The sequence below is a fragment of the Danio rerio genome, chromosome 3, assembly GCF_049306965.1.
Source record: "Danio rerio strain Tuebingen ecotype United States chromosome 3, GRCz12tu, whole genome shotgun sequence".
Lineage (NCBI taxonomy): Eukaryota > Metazoa > Chordata > Actinopteri > Cypriniformes > Danionidae > Danio > Danio rerio.
Window position 1 is genome coordinate 55,490,072 of NC_133178.1, and position 27,141 is coordinate 55,517,212.

Sequence of the window (27,141 nt, forward strand, 5' to 3'; positions counted from 1 at the left end):
CTCTGCCTGTGGTAGTCTGAGGAATATCCACTGGGATGAAGAGGAGCATAACAGCACTTTGTTTCAAGCACAGAAGTAAGCAACATTTTCTGTTTTTATTCACAGTTGTTGATATGTTCATAGATCATCAGTTTATACACCACACAAGCCTGCAGAGCAAAAGCATTGCTTGTTTTTATTTTCGCCTCTTCTTCATACCGCACACAAAAGTTTTGATTTTGACCAATCCAGTGAGCTTTACACTGAGTATATGAAAATATAATTTATTCGTGTCCACATGAACGTACACCTTGTATAAATGAATGATTTTTCCTTATGCCATGTTTGATATAAGGTTATCGACTGTAATCTAACACGACTACAGATCCCAAAAGCCATCGCGGTGGAAATGAAGGTGGGCGGGTCTTATCAGTCGACGCGCGGGCTTTGAAAGAAAATGGCGGAGCCTCTGAATCAAGAAGGCTACGAGACGTGAGTGTTTTATTATGATTACATTTTATGTTTACCGGTGACATTTGATTGTATCCTTGCGCAAACGTTGTCCTTTAATAGAAAAGAAGTCTCCCCAGTTTTAAAATAATGTTGATGTTGTCAAACTGCTAACGTTAAACTTGACTATACTAGGAACTAAAACATGTTCTTAGATGTTTTGTCTATCAAAGCAAGCTGTTTACTTTGTTGCATGTGCTGCATTTTAAATGACCGTCTACTCTCTCTCACAGATGTGATGCCAGCAACATCAATACTATGGTAAATCTTTTTATGCTTTGTTATTTATGTACGTTAACTGTTGCCATTTAACGTTAAAGCTTTGGAGTCAGTGTCAAAAATCGTTTTGAAATAATTAACGTTACATCTATTCAGCAAATGAGCATATTATAATAACACATGTTCTATTCTATATTTATGTACGTTATATTCATAATAATTTATATACATATGATTTCTGACGGAATGTGTGACACCGATGAGAAGATTAATAATGCTCAAAATTGAGCTTCTCATCACAGAAATAAATATATTTTTAAGTATATTAAAACAGAAAACAATTATTTTAAATTGTATTAATGTTTTAAAGATTATTTTATTTTTTATCAAACAAATACAGCCTTGGTGATCATAAGAAACATCTTCCACACCCCAAACAGTTGAACAATATTTTGTAGTTTTAGAAACTTGTAACTAATGGTCACAACATTTTTCCACGTCTTTATAAACATGTTAGGTTGCCTTTAATGTCACCAAAAAACATAAACAACCCCTGCCTAAGTGTATAAAGCTTGCTGTTTTGTGTTTACATTTACTTACATTGTATTATTTGCAGACACACGTCTAAAGTGGCTAACAAATGAGAATAATAGATGTAAACAAAAGTGAAAGTATGTAATTGATATGAAAATTTCTTGTATAAAACTATATAAATAAATGTATTTAATATAAAAAATTGATTTATTTTTAGAAGGTCAGATCATGTTTTTGTTTTTATTAATTGGGAAAGAATAGTAATTAGAAAATCGAATGTTAATGCTAGAAATTTTTTCTTTAAATTTTCTTTTCTTGAAGAAAACATCCTCAATTTCTGTGAATATCTGAATTTAATATTTCTAAAACATATAAGAAATTTATATATATATATATATATATATATATATATATATATATATATATATATATATATATATATATATATATATATATATATATATTAGGGATGTAACGGTATTGTACCGTCATACCGCAATATAAATTTTTTTCGATATTACCAAAGTCGCATGACTCGGTAAAACTATAGGTCTTCTGAGAAAATTTGCTCAGGCGAATGAAGCGAACGGGAGGTAGCGAAAACTACAATTCCCATCAGCCCAGGGGTGGCCATCATCCCTTGCGGTCTGTTGTCGCTACAGATACAGTAATGCGGAAATGGAGTGTGCTGCTAGAAGCGGGCATCAAAAAGAGCTGGAAATGGTCGACCTGAAGCGGGTGTTGTCGCCGCACGCGTACTGAATAGCGGTGTTGTCGCGCACGTTCTGATCAGCTGTGTTGTGGCGCGCATACTGAATAGCTGTGTTGTTGCGGTGTTCTGGACAGCTGCGTTGTACTGTAAAGCGGGGAGGGGGGGTCGAGCGCGCATACTCAAGAGCGGTGTGGTCGCGCGCCTACTGAAGGGCGGATTGATTGATGCAGACATGAGACCTCTCTCACTCATGGCTTGTCCTCTCAAGTGGGGGAAAGACAATGCACAACGTTACCCACTGCTGTCAACCTGGGCCAAGTCATATCTCTATGTCACAGAAACCTCAGTCCCAAATGAGAGGGGTTTTTTCTGTTGCAGGGGACATTTTAAATGCCCAGAGATACCAGCTTTTACCAGATTATATTTATATGATAATTTTCCTTTAAAGCCATCTCTATCTAAGTGAGTGAGTGATTAAATGTTGAATGTGATGAGTTTTCAACAATACTAAATTGAAACTTAATTTTTTTACATGGTTTAATATTTTTTTTGTTATTAAAATTGAAGTTCCTGTTTCAAAGCTTACAGATAGATGGCTAATTTGTATGTCATTGACACTTTTGGCACTTTTTTGGAGTATTTTCATAAGTTTTGTTTTTTCCTGTAAATGATTTAATAAATACCGTACCGTGACATTCATACCGAAGTATTACCGTACCGTGAAATTCTGATACCGTTACATCCCTAGCGGATATAAAACCAACTTTACCTAAATAATTTTATCTAGTCCATGACACTGCAATGCAAGTTTATTCTGTAGCACATTTTATACACAATGCTAATTCAAAGTACTTTACATAAAGAATGAAAAACTATCAGAAAAATCATCACAACAATAAAAACAAGGACATTTTATATTTTAAATTAATTTAGTCACCTAAGAACAGAACTGAAATTGATTATACAAAAAATAAAGTGGGGCTAGTTTGGACGTAGCACAGTGCTCATTTAGCAAATCCACAGATAAACAATATGCTAATTGTGGCCGTTAATGTAAAGTTAACATTATGCCAAGTGGACACAAATGAAACAATGCACTTTGGCGTATTATTTTGCAGTGCACTAACGTATGCAACATGCTAAACAAGCATACGTTAACTACATGAGTAATTTTAACCACTAATACAGCAGATTCATGGACATCGGTAATCTGCATTTTTGCCGCAACTAATTTATAAATGATTCTGCATTATCTTTGAAGAGAATCGATTTTTTAATGTGATTAATACACCATACTTACTCAAATTCAACATTGAACCGTAGCCACGCACCTAACTTCTGCGTCTGTCTGTGACTGTGTGACAGGCTGCGTGTACGTGAGGAGTAGGTGGATCAAACCACTATGAGGAAGCGGGGGGTGAACTCTTTCTAAATGCATTTTAAATAATAAATGCGGGTTTTTTTCTACTTAGACAATTATTTTAGGTATACACACATATATTTTTCAAAATAGAGAGTGCGTTTATATATATATATTTATATATTTTATTTGGTGAGGAGGACAATGAACATGTTCCCCCCGGGATTTACGCCCGCAAATCAAAATCAAATCAAAATCAAATCAAAAGTATCAGCGCTTGAATAAATGGCCTTAGCAGAAGCCATCGTGCATATCAAAAACAGGCAAAGCAATAGATTAATATTATTCAACATATCATAGAGATTTAAAGAAAAATATTATATGTAACCCCATTTGTAATCTTTAACATTTTCAAAAGTAACTGTAATTTAATTACATATTTTTCTTAGTAACTGTAACTAATTACTGTTACTTTTATTTTGTAATTAAATTACGTAACGGCGTTACATGTAACTAGTTACTCCCCAACACTGCCGTTAGCATTGTCATCGATCATGCATCAATCTAATTCTAAATACTTAATAACTTTGAATACTTTTGACTAAATTTAGTAAAGGAGCAAAGATAAATAATGTCTACTTTAATAGTGGAAAGGTTGTGATTGTATTCAATCTGAGCACAAACGCGATAATGAGAGGTCTTGCAGTTCATTTGAAAAAAAGCCTATTTAAGAGCTTGCATGTCTGTTTTAGCGATTTGCATGTATGAATGCGCTCTCGTGTTAAAATAAAGCACTCGTCGCCACATTTCCAGAAATGAGTTATTGCGCAATACATCCATTCCCGCGCCGCCATTCATCCTGTGTTTAGAGGAGTGACAGGTCAGAGGCAAGTCGACTCAATCGGTCTTTGTCAGTCACGTGCGTTTGTTGTGTGTGACGTCACACCGGCGCCATTTTTGTGGTATCGCTTTGCTTAAAAACATTGAAAGTGTAAACTTTCAATGTTGTTTTGGAGTTTAGTTGTTTATTTGAGGATATTATGGATATAAGGATTTTGGAAGCACAGCTTTTTAATTTCCTGACATTCCTCTTACTTTTTTTCTCCACACACATGCAAACATTCACCTCACACCCTCATGCTACACTTTAAATGTCAAAAAAAGACAGCTTTGCATGCCATGTATTGCTACATTGCTCTTGCAGTTTTTGTGTGTGCACCATATTAAATAAACCCAATATTTCATTATTTTCTATTATTATTATTATTATTTTTAAATTATTTTATTAGTTTTTTTATTATTTTATTTACTTTATTGTGTTTAATCTACAACATTATTCTTTTATTTTATTGAGCATTTTATTTTATGATTTTCTGTGCACATCTTTTGCACTGCAATATCACTCCTTGCATTTTTTTTTGTCCTTTTGTTTTTATTCTTTTTATTTTTTTGTTTTTGTGTCTTCAACCCTCTGCGTGTTTATACATTAAAAAATTAAAAATAATAATAATATTACTTTTTGTTTTTGTGCTGCAACATTGTGCTGTTTTGTACTATCACTTATTTATTCATTTTGTGTATATGTGTTTTGTTCTACAACATTTGTACAGTTTTGTCAGAAATATTTTCTTTTCAAGTCAAATGACTGCAAATGACAAAAAATAAATAAAAAATCTAAGGGACAAAATGTTTCTTAAATAAATAATCAATAAGAAATTAATGTAGCTGTAGACAAAGAAGCACAATTAATGAAACGCCAGAGGTTGTTGTGAAACTCACACCACAAAACTGACAGATATTGACTGAAATAATAGATAATCAATTCATTTGAACTATTCCGCCACAACACATTTGACAGTTTTGTCATTGAATTCTCGGGTGGTCTCAAGTCTACACTAAAAATATTCCTACTGCCTTACATGGTTCAGTTGAGTCAAATGAACTTTTCTAGTCATCTCAACTTGCATCAATCAAATAGATTACAAATATTAAGTTAAACTTGGTACAACTTTAAAAATGTTATTATATTAAAAGATGTTAAAGCAACATCAAAATATTTGTTGTCTTGACTTTTTGTCATTACATTTTTTGCAGTGCAGCTAAAACTTTTTTTTTTCTATTCTTTAGCGGATAAATAGCTTTTTTGAATTGCCTGAAAAACCACCTCTTGCAAGTCTGAAGTGTGTGTTTGTGTTTGTGTGTGTGTGTGTGTGTGTGTGTGTGTGTGTGTGTGTGTGTGTGTGTGTGTGTGTGTGTGTGTGTGTGTGTGTGTGTGTGTGTGTTTGTGTGAGAGTGGCAGTTTTTGCTAATTAAACATTTCCAATGGACATATTTTCAATTCATAATGTCAGTTTGTGCAACTGTAGGGTAATAGAAATGGAGCGACTAGAGACCTGCACTAAAAGTCTTTAGTCTTGATGGTAAAGTAAACTAAGAGTTCATTAAGTTAGAATTAGATAGAAGTCTAATTGAATAGATTATTAATGGATTTTCATCGTTTGAAGATGTGATGAGATTTTTCATGGATTTGTTTGTGGTTTCTATTGAAGCTTGTTTCTGCCTCGGAAAGATAGCAATTCTCTGAATTATTCGACTTTAACAATTCTAAACAAGAAATCTGAATCGCAATATAATTCTTAAAGGTCAGACTCCAGGATCTGTAGGTTTACTGTATTAGCGCTGGGCAGATTAATTACATGCAAAATATAAGTCTGACATTATATATGTGTGTGTATTATATATATTTGTTTTGTATATGTGATACACACATACATAGAAACTAAACTACACAAAACTATTTTGTTACATATATATGTTAAATCTAAATATAAATCAACATTTTCTTTAAACAAACAAAATTCAATACTTTTGAAACAGAGAATTAAGCAGATGAACACAACACACAGCACATACAGTATTGTACAAAACACATTTTTATTGATGTTGTACAATGTTGTTCACCCTCCTCCTTCACATACAGTATGTCTCTACTCCTCTACTTTGTTCTTTGTCTTCCTCGTTCATACTGTTACTTTTTCTTGGCCGCCTTCTCCTTCTCCTTTTCTTCACCACCTCCTCCTCCTCCTTTTCAATGTCATTCATTTGCTCTTTCTCCTCAATGTGATTCTCCACCTCCTCACTTTCCTTTCCTTCTATCTCCTCCACTTCTTCCACCTTGCAGTTTTTTCTTGGCCGCCGCCTCCTCTTTCTCTTCACCTCCTCCTCCTCCTTTTCAATGTCATTCATTTGCTCTTTCTCCTCAATGTGATTCTCTACGTCCTCACTTTCCTTTCCTTCTATCTCCTCCACTTCTTCCAACATGCAGTTTTTTCTTGGCCGCCTCCTCCTTCTCTTTTTCTTCACCTCCTCCTCCTCCTCCTTTTCAATGTCATTCATTTGCTCTTTCTCCTCAATGTGATTCTCTACGTCCTCACTTTCCTTTCCTTCCATCTCCTCCACTTCTTCCAACATGCAGTTTTTTCTTGGCCGCCTCCTCCTTCTCTTTTTCTTCACCTCCTCCTCCTTTTCAATGTCATTCATTTGCTCTTTCTCCTCAATGTGATTCTCCACTTCCTCACTTTCCTTTCCTTCCGTCTCCTCCTCTTCTACCTTGCAGTTTTTCCTTGGCCGCCTTCTCCTTCTCCTTTTCTTCAGCTTCTCCTCCTCCTCCTCTTCCTCCTCCTCCTTTCCAATGTATTTTATTTCCTCCTCATTTTTCTCCTCCTCAGCTTTCATCTTGTCCTCCTCCTCCTCCTTTATTTGCTCAAACAGAAACTTTGCCGCAGATAGCCTTCTGGCGATAATTTTCCTTCTCCAGAACTCCTTCTCTGACAGTCGGGTGCTGGTATCTTTCCTTTTCTTTTTCTCCACCACCACCTTCTCCTCTTTCATCACCTCCTCCTCCTTCTCCAACACCTCTTCCTTCTGCATCATCTCTTTCTCTTCTTCCTTTTTCTCCACCACCTTCTCCTCTTCCATTTTCCTTCTCCAGAACTCCTCCTCTGACAGTCGGGTTCTGGTATCTTTCTTTCTTTTCTTTTTCTCCACCACCACCTTCTCCTCTTTCATCACCTCCTCCTCCTTCTCCACCTCTTCCTTCCTCATTATCTCTTTCTCTTCTTCCTTTTTCTCCACCACCTTCTCCTCCTCTGTTAGTTGGGTGCTGGTATCTTTCTTTATTTTTTTATTTGTCTCCACCATCTCCACCACCACCACCATCACCACCACCTTCTTCTTTTTCATCATCTGCTCCTTCTTCTCCACCACAATCTCATTCTGCATTATCTCCTTCTCTTCCTTTTTCTCCACCACCTTCTCCTCCCCACTTTTCTCCTCCTCCTCCTCATTTGTCTTTTCTTGCTTTGTGTTATCTTTCTCTTTGTCCACCACCTCCTCCTCTTCCATCACCTCCTCTTTCTTCTCCACCACTTCCTCCTGCATTATCTCCTTCACTTCTTCCTCTTCCACAATCATCTTTTCGTAGATCTCATGTTCAGAATCTGTTAAGACAAATGATTGCAGTTTGCACATAGTACAAAGTCATTTTCAAGGAGACGTTAAACTCCAGATAAAGGGGAGTAAAAATACAGTTTATTAATGAGATTATACACTAGAAAATATTGAGATGCAAAAACCATCATTTACCATCAGATGAGGAAAGTGTGAACGGCTCATTACGAGGACAGAAGCAGAACCATCGTAGAGCAGCTCTGATGAAAGAAGCAACCTTGCTCTTCTTTCTCTTCTTTCTCTTTTCTTTCACTTTCTCCTTCTCATCTGTTAAAAGAGAAATGATTGCACATCTTTACACACTTGTTGAGAAAAATTTAAAACGAACATTCACCAAAAACAAAAACCCCAATATATAACCATTTTAAAAAGTTATTGTAGCTAAACCAAGGTTACCACAAGTTTGCCATGGATTTGCTACACTTTTGTATTTTATTATTATTTATTGTATTGACTATAATATTTTATTATTTTCATGTTATATAAAACTGCCTACACAAATGATCAATGCACCAAACGATATAAAAACTACATGTTCAGTGCACTTTTTTAAAATAGAAAACTGAATACTGGGGTATATTGCACAGCTAGAGTTTTTCAGCCAACATTAAATTTCGGATTAAAGGTTTCTGTGATTATTTAACATTTTATAAACATCGTGATGTAAATAAATTACAATCAGTTAAATTAACCTAAGCATTCGTTTAGTTGTTCAAGCATAAAACGAGACGATAGTCTATTGTATGGAACCGCTAGCACCGTCAGTACCAGCAGGCTAGCGCAGAAACTCTTAAAATTTAAAATACTGAGCTAAAATAAATTTTCATGTTTATTTTAAATGTAATTTAATGCAGTGATTCTTGTCCGGTCTGAGACCCACTTTATATCAAATATATATTAGTCAGTGAAGATCACATATTTTTAAAGAAAACAGATCTTAAATGTGGTGATTTTGTAATGGAAAGACAGTTAAACGAAAGCCATCGGGCTGTCGGCTGAAAATGAAAAGTCTGTGTGCATATCTCATTTTACTAAAGGATTTTAGACTAAAGTTGTATCAGAAAAGCTGAAAATGAAATACATTATCATTTTACCCAAAATGTTGCATTAAGATGCACGTGAATGCAATGCTAGCCAGCAGTTTAACCAGCTGTCTATTATCCTGTACAAACATTATTTTTAATAGTAAGTATATTATTATGTCAGGAAAACACTGGATATTGGATAGCACAATGTAAATAAGACTCACTATTAGTGCCATTTCTTGGCCTTTCTTTGAGCTGCTTCACTTTTCTTTGGCTCTGGGAGATCTTGCAGGCTTTGGGAACTTCGTCTTCCTCCATTTTAGCAGCTGATGTTGTGGGGAGATCAGAAATCTGTTCAACCATCATATAATTCGGTACAGGGTTTCAGTCTTTCACCTGTAACCACTCAAAAACTTGGGGTTTGCTAGCTGGAATAGGATGAGGATTTCGGTCTTGCACCGTGAATCACTCAAACGAAAGATGTTCAATGGCTGAGACGGTCTCAAAACTCTCGGAACGCAAGTTTTTTAACACTTAACAGCCAAAAACACACCTGTACTACTCCACTTCAACAAACTCACAAGATATTCTCCGATGATGCAGGGCTTCAAGTACACTTTTGGAATGCGTTCTATTCTCAGAACATGTCACTATGGTAACAAGACATAAGACTAAGAAATGTTTTCTTTTAAACTCAAATGACTGCAAATGTGCAAATGACATAAAATAAATGAAAAAATAGCTAAATAAATTGATCTAAGGGACAAAAGCTGTCTTAAATAGATAATCAGTTAGAAATTGCTGTAACTGTAGACAAAGAAGCACAACAAATGAAACCTGAGAGTTTTTTGTGAAACTCAAACAACAAAACTGACATATATTGACTGAAATAATATCTAATAAATGAATTTAAAGTATTCCGCTTCAATGTGATCCATCCAGCTAGACATGCCGCAAATATACATGCCATTTCCATAAGAAATAAATAATATAGTCATTAGTGTAGGAGTGCAACATCAACTCGCAGAAAAACAAAAATCAAAACTAAATGTAAATAATTACCTTTGAACAGAAAATATAGTTTAACAAATGAAAATCAAGAAAATAATTCAGAATCAGGCCGTAAGAGGCAGAACAAATGTGTGCAAAAGCGCAGGCAACATATATTCAAAATGTGAATCAAAAATAGTTGAGTTGGTAACACTGAGTGATCAAAAAATGAAATACAAAATAACTTCATTTGCTAAAGTATAGCCAGAATGATTTTTTAATCTGCAGATAATGCTAAACATGCTAAACTTTTAGGAATAGTGTATTATTGTTATAATTGATCATTTTTATATCCCTTTACATAATCTTCCATTTACAATCAAATTATTTACATAAGAAAGTGTGAGTGGACAACATAAAGTTTATAAATAGGCATGAAACTTAAGGGTTTATAACAGAAGCGCATTAGAATAAGAGTTATACTCAATCAATTTGGACCAAATCCAAACAATATATATTTTTGCATTTTTTGTGTTGTTTTCTTCATAATAAATATACTTTTAACAATGTTAAACTTGTAATTAAAAAAGAGGCTTGTTGAAAAAAATCTACACAACTATTCAATTCAATTCAGCTTTATTTGTATAACGCTTTTACAATGTAGATTGTGTCAAAGCAGCTTCACATAAATGGTCATAGTAACTGGATAAGATGCAAACTAGAGTTTTCTAGTTTTGACACATTAAAATATGTGGTAAAGAAATAACTACATGTGTTCCTTTTTCAATTTCATTGGTCTAACCAGGCCATTAACCGAAAACCATTAGTGTTTAGACATGTATGATCTAAAATCTCATTCATAATGGTCTTAAAATTACCTTAAAATGTCTTAAATTTGACTTGATGAAACCTGCAGAAACGCTGAAATAATGAGGGCTTTTGTTATGGTGCAGACAGAGAAAGGTAACTTTTTACTACAATAAAATCACATTAAATACATTTCCTTATTGAAATCATTATTAATTTTAAATGAATTCAAATCAAAAGAGCTAGTCAAAGCTGTTAAGTATTGCCAAAGTATTGCAGAATACATAAACAATGAGTACAATCTTAAAGTGATTTTGTAATACATATATAGAATATATACCTACACACACTTAGTTTTAATAAGTACGCAAATAAGAAAAACTGATATGATTATTAAAAGATAATGGAAAAAAATATTAAGAATAATAAATAAAAATACAATACACAATGGTTTATTTATTCAGATGGTTTGTAGTAATACCATCCATATATATATATGTGTGTGTCTGTGTGTGTGTGTGTGTGTGTGTGTGTGTGTGTGTGTGTGTGTGTGTGTGTGTGTGTGTGTGTGTGTGTGTGTGTGTGTGTGTGTGTGTGTGTGTGTGTGTGTGTGTGTGTGTGTGTGTGTGTATTGTGTTTTTTGCATCATATAAGTATTTTGACTTTAATAATGGGAATAAAATAAACTTTAAACAAACCTTAGATGGAAATAATGAAAAAAGCAAAATGATAATTAGAGGGAAAAACATAAATCCAAAATTATTTAGTCACATAATACAGTATATATTCACTGGCCACTTTATTAGGTACACCTTAATTCGCCTTCCGAACTGCCTTAATTCTTCGCGGCATAGATTCAACAAGGTACTGGAAATATTCCTTAGAGATTTTGGTCCATATTGACATGATAGAATCACTAAGTTGCTGCAGATTTGTCAGCTGCACATCCATGATGTGAATCTCCCTTTCCATCATATCCCAAAGGTCCACTATTGGAGGCCATTTGAGTACAGTAAACTCATTGTCATGTTCAGGAAACCAGTCTGAGGCATTGACATAATGCTCAATTGGTACTAGTTGGTTCAAATTGGCACAATAGAATAAAAACAGTTATACTAGGAATTAGTATTCAGATACTTTTTTTTCTATGTGAATATATTTGAAAATCGATTAGATTCCTGTGATTTAGTTGTTCAGAATTTTTTGTTTGTTTGTTTAGAAAAACTTCTCAAGCACACATTATATGATTTGCCATTTTAAAGACGTTTCTAATGTTACAAAAGATTTTATTTTAAATGAATGCTGCTGAAATTGATTTTTGTGTACAGAGTGTTAAAAGTAAAATGTATGAACTGCATAAAATTTTAGATTTGATCATATATTAACAAAATAAATCTAATGTATGTATTAATTGGTTTTTAAAGGTTCAAAGGTTTTAAATTATGAATAATAAATGTAGCAGGACATTAAATATATATATATATATATATATATATATATATATATATATATATATATATATATATATATATATATAAAAGAGAGAGAGAGAGAGAATAAAAATAAGTGTGTCCTTCTAGCGGCCCAATACATTAATGCTTGTCACAAAAAGAGAGAGCAGACCAAAAAAACATCAGTGATGCGCCGGCAGAAACACACACACACCTAGGTGATTATAAATTAATCATTGTAAATATACTGATTATTATTGTTTTTATTACTGTTTTATCCTAAAATGTTGATTGTTAAATGTAGTTTATTCTGATCTATGTTTGTATTGATTTTTATGAAAAATATGATATGTTGAATAATAATATAATATATTGAATATTAATGTGATATATTAAATAATATGCTGTATTGTTAATATTTTATTTAATTATTATATATAAATATCATCTTTTTTTACTACTACTATTTTTTACTATTTAATTTTTATATGTATGTTACTTTTTATGTAAACTTTATAACTGCTTTGGCAATACATTTGTAACATTTGTCATGCCAATAAAGCAATTATTGAATTGAATTGATTAGAATAAACTTTTAAACTTTTAGATATTTTTTTAAATATTAAAGACTACCAAATAGAATAGAAATTGGATTGTTGATTGTAAAAAAAAGAACTTTTTACAGTTTCTAAGAATGAATATGAATAAAATACTGTTTACCTGTCATCACTTTTCACCTTCAGCTTACAAACCTGTTTGAGTTTGTTTCTTTTGTTGAACTCACAACAGGATAATTTGAATATGGAGAAAAGCAGCAGCCATTAACTTCCATAGTATTTTGTATTACTACTATGGAGGTCAATGGCTGTATTTTTCCAACATTCTATGTATCTTCTTGTTTTGTGCTCAACAGAAGAAATATGTTCATAAAATCTTGTGTAAATGGTTAGTAAATTTTTTATTTTTGCGTGAACTGTCCCTTTAACTGTTTTAATTTCATGTGTATGATCTAGGCCTCAGAAGGCTCTCATGGAGTCAAACGCCCTCATGATAGCAACCACGTCTCTGGTCCTCCTCAGAAGTCTCCCTGCACTTCTCCTGCTCCAGCAGCAATGCAGCGTTTAGAAGACGACGAGCAGCCCGAGAACAAGGTTGAAGAGGAAAGTGTAAGTGTTCCTGCTGCCGAACAAAACCCTCGTTCTCGGCGGAAGTCCTTGAGGAGATCATCCAGAGGCCGGCGCTCTCTACCGGCCTTCAGCAGCTCCTCTCAGCGTGAGTCCTGCATCACAGAGCCTTTTACAGGACGTTCTGCTGGAGTCATTTCTGATTGTTGATGTTCTCTTTTAGCTCTGTGTGAAACCATCAGTCTGTCTTTACCTGATGATGAGAGACTGGAGATGCTCATGAAAGCTGCGATGCAGGTCTTTACAATGCAGTTTTTGTATTACTTTTTGGTCCTTGATGAGTTTGACTTTTTACCTTTTCGTCTTTGCGGATTGTTTTCTAGAGGACGGTGCAGAGGGTCAAAAGCAGTCTGTACACCATCCCTGGTGTTGATACAGAGACTCTTCAGACTCAAGGTAAGTAAAGTCAGGGTTTTTAAGTGTTCTGTCTGGATCAATGGTAATGAAAGTATGATCAGTCCTCAGTGTTACATTTTCATGACTTTTTTTGGTAGGAAATTCATTAAAAAATAACAGCTTTTTAAAAAACATTTAAGAGACAACTTCAAAGTTATTATTGTGTATCTGGATTTGGCTTTAATAGGTACACTGAGTGAAATGTCCATTTGTTAGTTTTTTAAACTACTGATAATGTGTTTTAAAATTTTCAATCAAGAGTTATCATTTAGATCATTTATTTATGAAAATAGATCAATATAAAATATTCACTTTTCAGAGCTTAAAACCATTTTATTTATTATTGTTGTTCTTTATTGGGATGGCAGAGTGTTTAGACAGGAAGTAGCATGGAGCCAGATCAGTTTCAAAACTAATACATTTACAAAGAAGTTTTACACATCCACAACACAATTCACTTTTACAAAATCCAATTTGTAAGTTCAAAACACAATTTGTAAATCCACAAGTCCAATTTGTAAATTTAAAACAATTAAAAATTACACAAATCCCATTATTAAGTTCAAAACACAATTCAAAAATACACAAATTTAATTGTTAAGTTCAAAACACATTTTGTGAATGCACGAATCCCAATTCGTAAATTCAAAGCATGATTCAAATACCATTCGTAAGTTCAAAACACTATTCGTAAATATACAAATCCCATTCATAAATTCAAAACACGATTTAAAAATACACAAATTCCATTTTTAAGTTCAAAACACGATTTAAAAATTCACAAATTCCATTTGTAAATTCAAAACACAATTTGTAAATACACATTCCATTCATAAGTTTAAAACACGATTCAAAAATACACAAATTCCACTCTTAAGTTCAAAACACAATTTGTAAATGCACAAATCCTATGTATAAATTTATACATGACTGAAATACTATTCACAAGTTCAAAACACAATTCGTAAATATACAAATTCCATTCATAAGTTCAAAACACAATTCAAAAATACACAAATTTCTTTCGTAATTTCAAAACACAATTTGTAAATACACAAATTCCATTCATAAGTTCATACACAAACAAATCGCTCCCTCCGTCAGTATGAGAAGTGAAAGCAGGTGTGGAGGTGTGTTTCAGGACATGATTAGAACTAATTTAACAGGGTGGGTGGATAGTACATTTCCATACACACAAACACAAGCTTTTTGTCAGGAATGCCTGTGCGATCACTTATCCATCAATGTAGAAAAGTGATGTAAAATTATACGTTTCGTAATTAAAAAAAAAAGATACTGCACACTGACCTCCGGGAAAACTCCCGATCATAGATATATGTATATATGTGTGATTCTCTGGCTCTGGATTGCCACAGTTCTCCATTGCAGATTGGTCCCGCATTCATTTCAAAGGAGCGATACCCTGTACTAAATTGACGGCTCTATTGACGCATTCCTTCTAATAGACAACAACAGGGAAGGCGACATCTAATGTATATATCTATGGCGTTCGGTCATTAACTGTCGAGTGCATTTTAATATCTGAGAGTGTGTTCTAAGTCTACTGATTGCACTAACTGTACTGCGTGCAGTGCTGCCATCACATGGCGTTCACTTGTATTGCTTTATCAATTTACTAATTCTAAACCAAACCTTCTCAGAAGCAGCATTTTAAAAACTCCCTTGCGGGCCGGATAAAAGTGTTCAGCGGGTCGCTTATGGCCCACGGGCTGTAGTTTGCCCACCTCTGCTTTAGGAACATGATCTGTTACCACACTGCAAATCTGATATTGGCCACATTTATAACAATGTAAACAGCCATGCAAAAAAATCAGATATGAGAAAAAAATCAGATTTGAGTACTAAGCCTTGCAGTGGGAACATAGCCTAACACTCACCATTGCTGCATTTATTTCATTAAGAAATAGCTCTTCTATATTCATGTTATGAAATGTGTTTTCAGTCTCATTTCTTCAGTCTTCAGTGTCACATAATTCTACATAAATCATTCTATAATGCTGATTTAAGAAACATTTATTACAATTAGGCATTGTGAAAGCAGTTCTTTCGATTTAACGTTATCTTTGATGAATAGAAGTTAATTTATTGACAAAAAGCCATGTTTCCAGTTTCAATTAAGCCCTTATCTATTAGGATTAGTGAGCTAAATAACATTCACAATGGAAATCAGCAGGATTTACAACAAAAGTAATGAATAATCACATCCTATGCTATTGTGTATTAGGGCTGAACAATATATTGTTTGAGCATCAATATCACAGTGTGTGTCTGCAATAGTCACATCGCAGGATTAGATTATTTATTAAAGATGAAAAGATAAAGATATTATATTTTTTTTATTTATACAATTGTGACCGTGTTAGTTTACATTTGGTTCATTTTCTGTATTTGAATACTGTTAGACTTCCTAGAAAACCATAAAGCGCCACATTTTTTATTATATTTATTATAATTTATGCAGATACACTGCATAAAACACTCTGATCTTTCCCAGCCAATTTAAATGAATGAAATGTTTCCAAATAGAGCTGTTCAAATCATCTAGTGAAATTATATTAATTTTACAAAATATGTCATGGCAAAACAAAACATTGCAATGTCAGAAGTTTTCCGATATCGTGCAGCCTTATTATGTATACACTTAGGCTGTGTTTTCTTTACGTATTATTAACATGTGTATAGCATCTCTTCTGACCGATATCACTGATCAAAATCAATGCCATTCACTTTCAGTTGAATCTTTGCATGAAGAATGGGACAGTCTGGCAAAAGATATAAGCAGAGAAGCCCAGAACTCCCTTCAACCTGCTGAAAGGTAAAGTTCAGTTTGTTTATATGTTAGTTTACATTAATCTCTACTTCAATCCTGAAACACATTCAAATCCTCTTTTTATTTGCAGCGATCCCATTGTTAACATGACCACCGCACGCATTCAGGAGGACATTAGCAGGTAACTTTTTTTTATCATCTGGCAAGACTTCACAATAACACGGCTGAGTGATGTAAAAAATAAAGTATGTACTTCAAATTTGAACTGAATAGCATTTAATTTTAGTGCAAATAAACAACAGTATAGCACATGTTTAGCTTTGTTTGCATGCAGATTAAACCAGTGTGAAGTTAATTCATTTTCATCAATGATTATTTGTGATATTTTTTCTTATTGAAAGTACTTGAATTTCAGACATATGGATATAAAGTCTGGAAAGTGCTTAAAAACCAACATTGGTTTTTGAAAGTGCTTCAATTCAAATGTAAAAATTGTGAATTTATTGTTCTTAAATTAAACATTGCAGAAGAACTATGACAAAAAAATGCACATTTGATCAATATTTTAGAAACCACAATTGAATAATTTCAGTATATAGTTAAACATAAGTACTTTGATCATGACTGTTTAAATCTGTCTACATTTTTAAAATGATGCATTCAAAACATCATCATCATTACTGTGACATTTTAATGTAAATATTAAGTGTAAGTGAAATGTTTAGTACAGTAAGGGCTTTCATATTTGCTGGCGGTGGGAATTACAACAGTTCTTGATTTGAAATTAATGGTGCTTTTAAAAAGACAGTGGGAACCCTGTGAGTCATACCACCCAGCCTTACATCACCGTAGGAATGTAGTTTATTTCATGACCTAATTTTATCATGTTCATCAATGGATATTAAAGTGCATTGTAAAAGGTTATATTTTGGTTTTGGGAGTCTCGAACAAAAGGCTGATATGAATGCAAGATAAAAAGTAAAATAACACTTTTATTGTCTTATAATATGCATTTAATTTGATCTAATTAACCCAATGAGTCCCATATAATCTGCTCACTGAGGAGCACCCTCCTCTTTGTTTTATTATTATTATTAAATTTTATTACTATTTCCTTTGTTTAGCAAGGAGATCACATTGAGACAGTACTGTCTCTTCTTCCAGTGAGATCTGGGGCCTCATGTACGAAGACTTGTGTTGAATTAATGCTAAAACATTGCGTGCGGACAAAGCTGTAAATGTGCATACGCAGTAAAAAATTCAGATATATGGAAACACTTCGCACGCGGAAGCCCAAGCTTTTTCCATCTGTACATCCGTATTAACTTGAAATTGAGCGCTCAAGTGCAAAACCTCTCCTTGCCTTCTCCCCCTAATAAATATGGTAATGACTTCACTTTGGGAAAACCAAACAACAAAGCAATGGCAAAAGCGAGCAAGAAGAGAAACTTCACAGACTGTGACCGGAAAAAAAAACAGTGTTATTTGCAAGTTTGTCTTAATTTGTTGTAATAACAAAAAAAAAAAAAAAAAAAAAAAAAGAGTAAGAGAGTTTAGCTGATGCGGTTAACGTAGTGGGGTCTGAACATCGCACTGTGAGTGAATTAAAAAATAAATGGTCCGATGTAAAGGTGCAGGTTAAGAGTAGAATAGCGGCGCACCGTTGTAGTGTGGACTGAAAAGGGGATGCTGAACTAACACCCTTTGAGGAGAGAGTTGCCTCAATTGTGGGCGACACTTTACTGTCTGGAGTAGTATCCGTGTCTGTGCGAGACAGATGTATTAACTTTGTTACGGCGGTATAGCAGCACCCCTCTGCTCTTGTCAAGGCAGCGCCACCGCCATTTCAGCTGCCCAATTATCCGCTTTACATCTGGCCAACACTGCCATTGCCATAGACTAAAGGTTGTAAACGTGTGTGTGTGTGTGTGTGTGTGTATACACACACTCACACACAGTTAAAGGCAGAATTATCAGCCTCCATATCAAATTTCCTCAAAGTAAAGAAGGTCAAGGTGCTCCAGGATTGGCCAGCCCAGTCACAAGATTTGAGCATTATTGAACATGTCTGGGGTAATAGAGAGAAGGCATTTAAGATAAATCTAAAGAATCTCAATGGGGAGTTCTCAACTCTGGGAGTTCTGCAAGAACGCTTTCTATGTCATTGCAGATGACTTTATTCGTAAGTTATCTGAGTCATTGCAGAGATGTATGGATGCAGTCCTCCAAGATCAAGGGAGTCATGCACAATATTAATTCTTTTCCCACTGCACCATGACTTTATATTCTATACTGTATTATTTCTGTTAAGTGACTAGACTTTTGTCTGAGCAAAGTCAGACCTTACTGTCCTAATTAAATAATTAAAAAATCACAGCATGATCATATTTTATTTTGGTAAATAAGCGTAATCTAGAGGCCTTTTCCTTTCATGTCAGCCACTTCTGATACCAAATGATCAACTAGAAGTCACGTGATTGTTTGTTGTTCCCTAAAACTTGGATAGTCGACAAGACTTTTGTCAGATAGTGTAAGTGTGAGCCCAATGCAGGAACATATTGATAAAGCACTGCAGTTTTAGACTAGCATATACATAATCAAAACTTCAAGTAATGCGACAACCATTCAGTAATAATAATTTCTGCGCATCTGCAAAAGTTTAACTATTACCATTATTATTACTACTATTAACTTTGTGGCATCAGCACAAACTTGTCAGAGGTTTGCTCGGGTTGGCATGGCTCAAGCCAAAGGTGGCAGTATGATGCAATCCCATCTGCCAGAATTCACTACAAAGCAATTCCATGTAAATGTCAACTTGCCATGAAAAACTAAAGTTTTTACTAAAATAGCGAATCCCTTTCTAGGTTTTTTTTGTGTAGGCTTGTATTTTACACTACTGTCAAAATACTCAAAAATGTCTCTGTCAATGTTTTTAAACAATTGTATTTCATTTACCTAAGTCACATAAGTGGCAATTTCACATCCGTCACATCCATAATGAAGCTTTTTCCTCATAAATTCAAAAATATTAAATAAAAGCAATCATTTTTGTTCTGTAGTAAGCCAACTCTAATCCTTTTGATTAGCATTATTTCTTTTGGGTATTTTAATATTTAAAACTCAGCTGGATCTTTTCATTCACTTACCGCTGAGTTACACACTGCACGACAGGTCATTTTTAATAGTTCTTTAATAGCCATCGTGTGTTTCTGAAGGTTACAGGCTGAATGCTCGTCATGGGAGGCACTACTGGACAAACACCGGTCCAAAGCTGATGAACTGAACAAGTGAGCACAACTGCACAAGCACACGAGCACATGAATAGATGCAGAAGGACTTTGATCATTGTGTTGTTGGATTGTGTTAGCTGTGGTTCTCTGTCCTGTTGCAGATGTGTGGAGCGGGGTGAAGACACGGGTGTGCCACTGAACCCATCATGCTTTGCCAAGTCTTCACAGAGTCAACTCATTCTGAACAAACCTGACTACAAGACTGTGCTCACAAGACAGCAGAAACTACTCCAAAACATGGAGCTAGTGGTGAGATTGTGACGCACAACTATTCTTCCCAGAGAACCAGATATAGATTTTGAACGCAGTCATATAATCTATTCATATAAAGCTGATGAAGGTGCATAGAATGCCTCGAAAAACAATGTTTGATTGTTCCCTCATATCAACATAGAAGATTCATTCAATCATTTTCTTTTTGGCTTAGTCCCTTTATTAAACTGGGGTCGCCACAGCAGTTTGAACCGCCAACTTCCAGCCGCAACCCATCATTTGGAAACACTGATAAACTATCATTCACACACATACACTACGGACAATTTAGCCTACCCAATTCACCTGTACCGCATGTCTTTGGACTTGTGGGGGAAACCAGAGCACCTGGAGGAAACCCATGCAAATGTGGGGAGAACATGCAAACTCCACACAGAAATGCCAACTGACCCAGCCGAGGCTCGAACCAGCGACCTTCTTGCTGCGAGAGCGCTACCCACTGCAACACCATTACATAGAAGATATGTGGCATATATGTTCTCCATAAACCTTTTCATACATTCATTTACAACCTTAGTATTTGCCCCTATTATGAAATGCTCTGTTTTGACCTTATTTGGAAGGGTCTTGGGTATTAATTATAAGCTCTGCTCTGATTTTCTGTTATTATCCAAACTAGATCCTGGAGGGCCAGTGTCCTGCATATTTTAGCTACAACTTTAATCAACACACCTCCTTGGATGTTTTTAGTATACCTAGAAAGAGCTTGATTAGCTGGTTCAGGTGTGTTTAATTGTGGTTGGAACTTAAATATGCAGGACACCGGCCCTCCAGGACCGAGTTTAGACTCCGCTGCACTAGATCTTGTCATTCACCAGTTAGAAAACTTTATTGTACTTTATAATACTACAATTCCCAACAAAAAAGCTGTATTATATCTTGCACTTTTTCAGTTGTGTAGCTAGCAAAACTTGTCATAATGTGCAATATTTCATGCATGCAAGGATCACTGGTCTCACTCTCTCGTGTGTTTTGTCCTAAAGCAACTACTGTATGCTTAGTGGTTGGCCAGCGGCGTGCAGGTATTACACTTATTACTAGGCCCATCCGGAATCTGCGCACGCAGAATTCCGCAGATTTTCAGCAGATTTCCGCAGATTTTTAGCCCATCATTAATTCTGTTTATTTACTTGAGTAAATGTGTGAACATCTATATTTATTCAGTTTTTAAATTAATTTCAGTAATATTATTGACTAATGTGAAAATGTTCATCTGATTTATGTACATTGCAGTTTGTACAGTAATATTTTATGTCTTTTACTAGATTTATTATATGACAAACTTGCTTTATTTACCAAACAAAGTTAATCTAATTGAATTTGCATTTTAAACATTAAATAAAAGTTTAAAATGTATTATTTTTTATTTCATATATTAAGGTTTTAGTTATGATACTCCCAAAATAATTCTGCAGAAATCCGCTGTCTTTTACCAAAATTCTCAGCAGAAATAGCAAAAATGTCCGCAGATTCCGTCTGGCCCTACTTATTACTAAGCCATGCTTGCATGCTATTTCAGACCGAAAATGCAAAGTAGCACAGTAAACAGCGTCACGTGCTGTTATTATAACATATAAAAGCAACTTTGCCTTCGTGAAGCAGGCTAGGCTGAATATTGCTTACTGATGCTTTGTTGCTAAACTAAATATAAATCTACATTATCGATGTTGTAAAAGGTCCCTTATGAAACTGAAATTAGTTGCATCGACCTTGCGTCTAAAGATTTCAGTGGCTGAACAACACTTCTGTGCATTTAACCCATTCATACCACAACACAATCTACGTCAGCTTTGCCTGACTAAAATAATTTTAAAACACAACATCACCGGTCTAACAGAGCCATGGTTTCGTCCTTCCTCCAGCATGCAAAAGTAACTCAAATATAGATTCAGGATTAAAAAAGATATAATTTAGCTTATTTTTACCGCTGTCACTCTCTCGTGTACGTGCACAAACAGCGGTTATGTCTGTGGGAACAGGGAGTTATCAGCCCGACAAATTTTAATTGGATAAAAAATGTTTTAGTCTTATGCCTTACCCAGAATATAATAATACATATAAACATGTTTAGATTATTTACTTTATTCATTACTATTGGGATGTGAAGAGACTTTCAACCAGCACAACACAAATGTTTCTGAAGACAATCACCTACTGCATCTTTAAATATTGCTAGGTAGAAATAAACGGTTCTTCGTTGATTGAAGTTTCTCAATTATTTAAAATCTAATGAACAAAAAACACACAAACCCAAACTGTTTTTTATTTTGTTTGTTTTTATAACTTAATTTAAAGGGTAATTTGAACTTCTAATAGGTTTCATCATAGTCGGTGCTTTTGGACTAAATAGTTTTGTAAAAACTGATTGACAACCTTAATAATGTCAGCTTACACATCATTAAATCAACAGTTATAAAATTATCATAGGCAAAAGATGTTGTACAAAATTGATTTTAAAAATCTGAACATATCTTTGTCAAATAATTCAGTGTTTTTGTATTGTTACACAGTGATGAATCATTCTCTCCTCAAATATTTACGACTCTAATGCAGAATAAAAATATGCAATAAGTAATCTGAGCTGTGTTTAAAGGGAAGGTTCAACCAAAAATGACAACTCTGTATTCATTTACTCATCCTTTACTTGTTCCTTACATCTTTGTTTTTTCTTCTGCTGTATACAAAAGATGCTGAAGAATACTTAAGAATGTTGAAAACCTGCAACCACTGACTTTCATAGTAGGAAAAACAAATACTGTGGAGGTAAATGGTTACAGGTTTTCAGCATTCTTTAGTATATCTTCTTTTTTGTACAACATTAAAAAAAGTCAAAATAGTTTTGGAGCAAGTAAATGAGGGCAATTAAATTGTTTAAGTGAAGTATCCCTTGTAACGTGGTGTCATAAATAGGTAGAGAGATACTTTTTTGTTTGTTTAAAGAGCTGCTGTGATGTGATGTTGTGTTGCTTCACAGATGGACTCTCAGTGTTGTATAATGAGGGATCTGCTGTCTTTTCATGAGAAATCTCAGCTGCTGCTGAAGGAGACCAGCGCCAGACTAGGTGAGGATATGTGAATCTATAGTGTGGGAAATAGACATAAAATATGGGGTCAGTAAGGTGAATACAGCCAGTTCAAAAAAACATCTGCATATTAGAATCAGGATTTCCACAAGTCATGGGGTTTATGGAATTTTAACAGGTTTATTCCAGACATTGAATGCCAGGGAATTTGATATTTATATATTGTAATTTATAAAACATACATTTTTATTCAAGTTATGGAATATCAAGGATTTTTGTTTGTCACTTTAAATTTATTTTACATTTATCAAAACAAATTTTTTTCTATATCTTTTTTTATATTGCGCTGTTTATAATCGTTATAGGCCAGGGATCAACTTGTTCCTGGCGGTTGTCCTGCAGATTTTAGCTCCAACCCTAATCAAACACACCTGAACAAGCTAATCAAGGCCTTAAGCTGCGGTCACACTGGGCTTTTCTTCCCATAGACTTCCATTCATACGCACACAAATGCGTCAGACTGGAAACACGGGGTCATGTGTCAAGTTTCGCAGGTTGCTGCAGTGCAAAGTTCAAGCTTGGTTAACTCTGACCTGCGAAATCACATCACTTGACTGCGTGAGACCAATCAAGGATCAAAACATGACATCTCTTAACAGAAATTTAAAACATTGAGCAATCGCTTGCTTTTTTAAATGTCTAGTAAGATTGTTTAATCCCGCCCCTTTTCGCAGCACCGTACGACAGAATTTCGCACACACAAACTAGTGTGACTGCAGCTTTACTCTGTATATTTATAACACCCAGGCAGGTTTGTTGAGGCAAGTTGGAGCTAAACCCTGCTGGGCACCGGACCTCCAGGAACCAGATTGGTGACCCCTGTTATAGGCTATTTCTCAGCTTTGATTTATTCCTTCGTTTTATTCCACTTTAATCAAAAAGCAATCATTCCAAATGGTTTCTGTTAACTAACACTTACATGCAATGTTTATTTAAAAAAATTATAATTACATGTTATCATTATTATTATTATTATTAAAAAGCTTTGGGTTTAAAATGTACCAAAAAAGGTATGTTACCAAACTCTTAAACATGTACTTGTGGAATGTCCTATTTTTTTATGTTATCAGACAATGGTTTTAACCTGGAGAGACTTTTTATTTTATTTTATTTTATTACAACTTTTTTTCTTGTTTTTTAAACATCTTAACACAATGGCTAACAAGTTCCGACCTACAAACATTTGCACAACAATTTGACAATAAAAAATACCATATACAAACATTTCTTGTCGGCTTAGTCCCTTTATTAATCGTGGGTCGCCACAGCGGAATGAACCGCCAACTTATCCAGCAAGTTTTTATGCAGCGGATGCCCTTCCGGCCGCAACATAATAAATACAATAAATCAATAATAATAATAAAAAAAGAGGAAAATATTTGTAAAAATAGAAAAATGAATACAGACTTTTAGTTTGAATCTAAAGTAGTCTGACCCTCTTCAATTCAAATTTCTTGTATAATTTATTTCTTTAAAATAATCTGTGAAAGGTTTCCAGATTTTATGTTTTTAGTGTTCTTTCTTTTTTTTTGGGAGAATCTGATTTTCTCCAGTTACCTGGAGAGACTTTAAATGAAATATTTTTAAATGTGAATCCTTCCAAAAATGAGCAATGTTTATCAAAAGTAAACCGTAAATGGTTTCGGATTTTTTTCTTGTTAATTATTATTATTTATGTATTTTATTGTATATATTATTTATTTCTGTCGATGACTGTTTATTGTAAATATTTTTATAATGATAGAAAGGTATATTTATAAAGTGTGGTAAACTTAATCTGTTTTTTGCCGATATGCTGATATGGCACTAAACTCAAAACTCTATTTCTCTCTTTCTCACTCTCTTAAAATGTCCAATTCAAAGGCTGGGTTTTAAAATAGATGACAGAAACTAAAATTGTTGCTTTTCTAAAACTAGCAGCAAGCTATCAAATAAGAATAAAATATCCAGATTTTGAAAGAAGATTTGTCTAAAATCTGAGTAAATATTATTTAGGGCTGCACAATATATCGATTCAGCATCGATATTGCAATGTGTGTGTCTGCAATAGCCACATCGCAGGATTTGCAATGTTGAGTTGGGATTATTGTTGATTATCACAACAGTTGGGAATACATTGTAAAGTTTAGCCATAGCAGTGTGAAACTTTGTCATGTGCTTGTGTTTTAAAGGCATTTCAATAGAGTTTAAAGCATTTGGCCACAAAAATTGTAAATGTACCACTACAAATAATTGTAAATGTACCACTACACTTCCTAATCTGTAATCGCCTCACTGAATATCACACTAACTGAACAAAAAAAAAAAAAAAAAAACTACTAATACTTCCCTTCTTCGACTTTACAGACCTGAAACTTGCTTATAGCACTTATTCATTGTTGCTCTTGGTTGTGTAAATTGCTTCCTTGTCCTCATTTGTAAGTCGCTTTGGATAAAAGCGTCTGCTAAATGACTAAATGTAAAATGTAAAAAAAGTACATTTGCATGTTTACTGAAGAATAATATTACAGAATTAATACGATGAAGAATATAGTTTCTGTTAGGGTTATGCAATTAATCGAAAATTCAGTTTTGATTTCAATTTTGGCTTCTAATGATTATGTATTTTATCTTGTGTATTATTTATTGCTGACTTTTACTTGTTAAAATATTTTTATGATTAAAGAAAAGTGAAATTTATAAAATGTGGTAAACTTGGTGTGTTTTTGTGTTTTTGCCATGACCTAGCCAGAGAAGCTGAAATTGCAATAAACTCAAAAGTCTCTGAATACAAGGCAAACCCATGAAATACAGTTATTTCATTAGACACTGGACTTTTTTTCTCTCTTGCAGCTTCCAGCGCAGGATTCAAGGATCTTCCTTCATCTCCAATCAGACAGCTGGTGAAAGCACACATATCTAGTGTTTCCTCCTAGTTCACAGTGCTGTAAATTTCTCTCAGAATACTCAAATATAAAGAGCTCAGGGGTCTGACGTCACCCATTTTGGCTGTGCATTATCAACTTGTTCAATGTTACCAGTAACAAAATGTCATTCTTCTATAAACCAGGATAAAAAAAACCCTGATCTTTCTGACTGATGAATTGTCCGTAGCATCTGCTTTGAGTTAGTGGCAGGAAACAACAATGTATACAGATTACACAATAATGAACACTAGATGGCAGACTAGTTGTTCACCTAAAGCTCTTTTTTTACCTGTATGTTTTTAAAGACAGTTGTGTAGTGCTCTCTTGTACTTTTTAAAAAAATCTCTGAATTCCACATTAAATGCCTTTGTTTCCTTTAAACAAAACAAAACCGTTTCTCCCTTTTTAAAAAAAAAAAAAAAAAAGGTTTGATTGCATTTCAAGTTTTTAAACAGTCCCATATGTCTAAATGGACTCATCCATCCCTGGATTTTATTTCCTCCGCCTGAATGCAGAAGCGGAATAAAGAGTTTGTGATGCTATCATGTTTCCAAGGCAAACACAGCCTATGTTTATACGCTTTAAAGAAGCGCTCCACTTTTTTTCTTTTTTCTTTTTTTGAAATAGGCTCATTTTTCAAGTCTCCTAGAGTTAAACATTTTTGAATCCTTGCAGCTGATCACTTGATCTGGCGGAAACATTTTAGCTTAGCTTAGCATAAATCATTAAATCGGACATTAGCATCTGACTCAAGTTCAAAAAACAATTAAGAGTTGTTTTCTAAATCTAAAGCTGGACTCTTCTATAGTTACATTGTGTACTAATGGAAAATAAAAAGTTACTTTTTTTAGGTTGATATGCTAGGATCTATGCTCTTTTTAGTGAAATTATCAAGAAACTATAGTTTGTGGGTATATCAGCCTTACCAAAATATTTTCCGTCAATCTTACTACACGATGTGACCGCAGAAGAGTCAATATTTAAAATTTTTTAAGTATTTATTAGTTTGTATTTATTGAGTGGCAGGGATTTGGATATTTGGTTTAAAGTGGGAACCCTGTGCAATTATTATTTCTTATGTGACTTTAAAGGCTGAAGCTTTGAAATTAATGTAGAAAT

At 34.1% G+C, this 27,141-nt stretch overlaps 2 protein-coding genes across 8 annotated transcripts; one reads left to right on the plus strand and one right to left on the minus strand.

Annotated features, from left to right (window-relative positions):
- dsn1 (DSN1 component of MIS12 kinetochore complex) lies at positions 1-26,413 on the plus strand. 2 transcript variants are annotated; one of them, XM_073934144.1, is made up of 11 exons: positions 1-75; positions 365-471; positions 13,110-13,368; positions 13,444-13,517; positions 13,604-13,676; positions 16,431-16,512; positions 16,598-16,648; positions 19,686-19,757; positions 19,862-20,009; positions 23,008-23,095; positions 25,949-26,413. In XM_073934144.1, the coding sequence occupies exons 1-11, from the start codon at positions 36-38 to the stop codon at positions 26,029-26,031; spliced, it is 1,077 nt and encodes a 358-aa protein (XP_073790245.1). In that variant the 5' UTR covers positions 1-35; the 3' UTR covers positions 26,032-26,413. The 2 variants fall into 2 exon arrangements, with proteins under 2 accessions (XP_073790245.1, NP_001373421.1); NM_001386492.1 differs by lacking the exon at positions 1-75 and adding an exon at positions 723-750 and having other exon boundaries at positions 417-471; positions 25,949-26,408.
- LOC137489850 (uncharacterized) lies at positions 5,498-11,219 on the minus strand. Of its 6 annotated transcripts, none has more exons than XM_073945057.1 (4): positions 9,073-11,219; positions 7,959-8,090; positions 7,743-7,813; positions 5,498-7,514 (listed from the first exon to the last, which is right to left on the minus strand). In XM_073945057.1, the coding sequence occupies exons 1-4, from the start codon at positions 9,212-9,214 to the stop codon at positions 6,285-6,287; spliced, it is 1,575 nt and encodes a 524-aa protein (XP_073801158.1). In that variant the 5' UTR covers positions 9,215-11,219; the 3' UTR covers positions 5,498-6,284. The 6 variants fall into 6 exon arrangements, with proteins under 6 accessions (XP_073801158.1, XP_073801157.1, XP_068073962.1 ...); XM_073945056.1 differs by having other exon boundaries at positions 5,498-6,683; positions 6,828-7,813; XM_068217861.2 differs by having other exon boundaries at positions 5,498-7,813.
- Positions 26,414-27,141: the final 728 nt, after the last annotated feature.

Bases quoted from the DNA above. Each gene is read 5' to 3' on its own strand.
- dsn1 (XM_073934144.1), top strand. From the start codon at position 36: ATGAAGAGGAGCATAACAGCACTTTGTTTCAAGCACAGAA. The intron at 472-13,109 runs GTGAGTGTTTTA...TGTATGATCTAG, and splicing joins AATCAAGAAGGCTACGAGAC to GCCTCAGAAGGCTCTCATGG. The intron at 20,010-23,007 runs GTGAGATTGTGA...GTTGCTTCACAG, and splicing joins TCCAAAACATGGAGCTAGTG to ATGGACTCTCAGTGTTGTAT.
- LOC137489850 (XM_068217861.2), bottom strand. From the start codon at position 9,214: ATGATGGTTGAACAGATTTCTGATCTCCCCACAACATCAGCTGCTAAA. The intron at 8,091-9,072 runs GTGAGTCTTATT...CTCTTTTAACAG, and splicing joins GCCAAGAAATGGCACTAATA to ATGAGAAGGAGAAAGTGAAA. The intron at 7,814-7,958 runs GTAAATGATGGT...TTGTCTTAACAG, and splicing joins CACACTTTCCTCATCTGATG to ATTCTGAACATGAGATCTAC.